The 720-nt window shown below is 15.3% G+C and overlaps 1 protein-coding gene across 1 annotated transcript; it reads right to left on the bottom strand.

The window, feature by feature from the left end:
- PGSY75_0001600A (hypothetical protein) lies at window positions 1-720 on the bottom strand (the record flags this gene model as incomplete). The annotated part of the gene is made up of 1 exon (XM_018783142.1): window positions 1-720. A coding segment is annotated over one exon (720 nt), but the record flags the coding sequence as incomplete, so codon positions are not given.

Here is a 720-nt window from a genome sequence, read left to right as displayed (position 1 = left end):
ATATTGTTTATATCAGACATATTGTTCATATCACACATATTGTTCATATCACCTACATTATGATGTTCATTTGTTCTTTCTATATTATTAATCCTTTTAAGAATTAATAAAAAAAAATCAAAATAAAATCTCTTAATATGAACATAAAATATAAACAAAGCAAACAAATCATAAATATTATATAAATTGTGAGTATTATTCAATATGTCATTTTTATAATTCAATACACTAGAAATATTATACATATTATATATATTATTATATATATTATTTTTATAGGACATATTTATATTTCTTTGTAATAATATATCATTTTTAAATAAGAGATGTAAAACAAAATAAATGTGATTATTTTTATTAAATAGATATAATAAATAATTCATATTAAAAATAATATTTTTTAAAAAAGAAGAAAGATCCATATTATTTTCTTTTATTATTACACTATTAGAATTGTTAGAATATATATGTTTATTATTATATTTATGTATATCATATTTTATATTATTACATATATAAGGAATATTTTTTATCTTATCATATTCTACACATGATTTATTTTCTATATCAAAATAATTTGTTTTACTATGAATCATTAAATTATTAAATATATATCTCTTTATTTTTTTATCAAATATATTATAAAAAAATCTATTACTTTCAAAATCTTTTATATTACACTTTGTGCTGATATCATTAATATTGGTAGGACATCCTTTG

Source organism: Plasmodium gaboni, assembly GCF_001602025.1.
Source record: "Plasmodium gaboni strain SY75 chromosome Unknown, whole genome shotgun sequence".
Taxonomy (NCBI): domain Eukaryota; phylum Apicomplexa; class Aconoidasida; order Haemosporida; family Plasmodiidae; genus Plasmodium; species Plasmodium gaboni.
The sequence above is the reverse complement of the archived record's forward strand: the minus strand, read 5'-3'. Positions and strand labels throughout refer to the sequence as shown.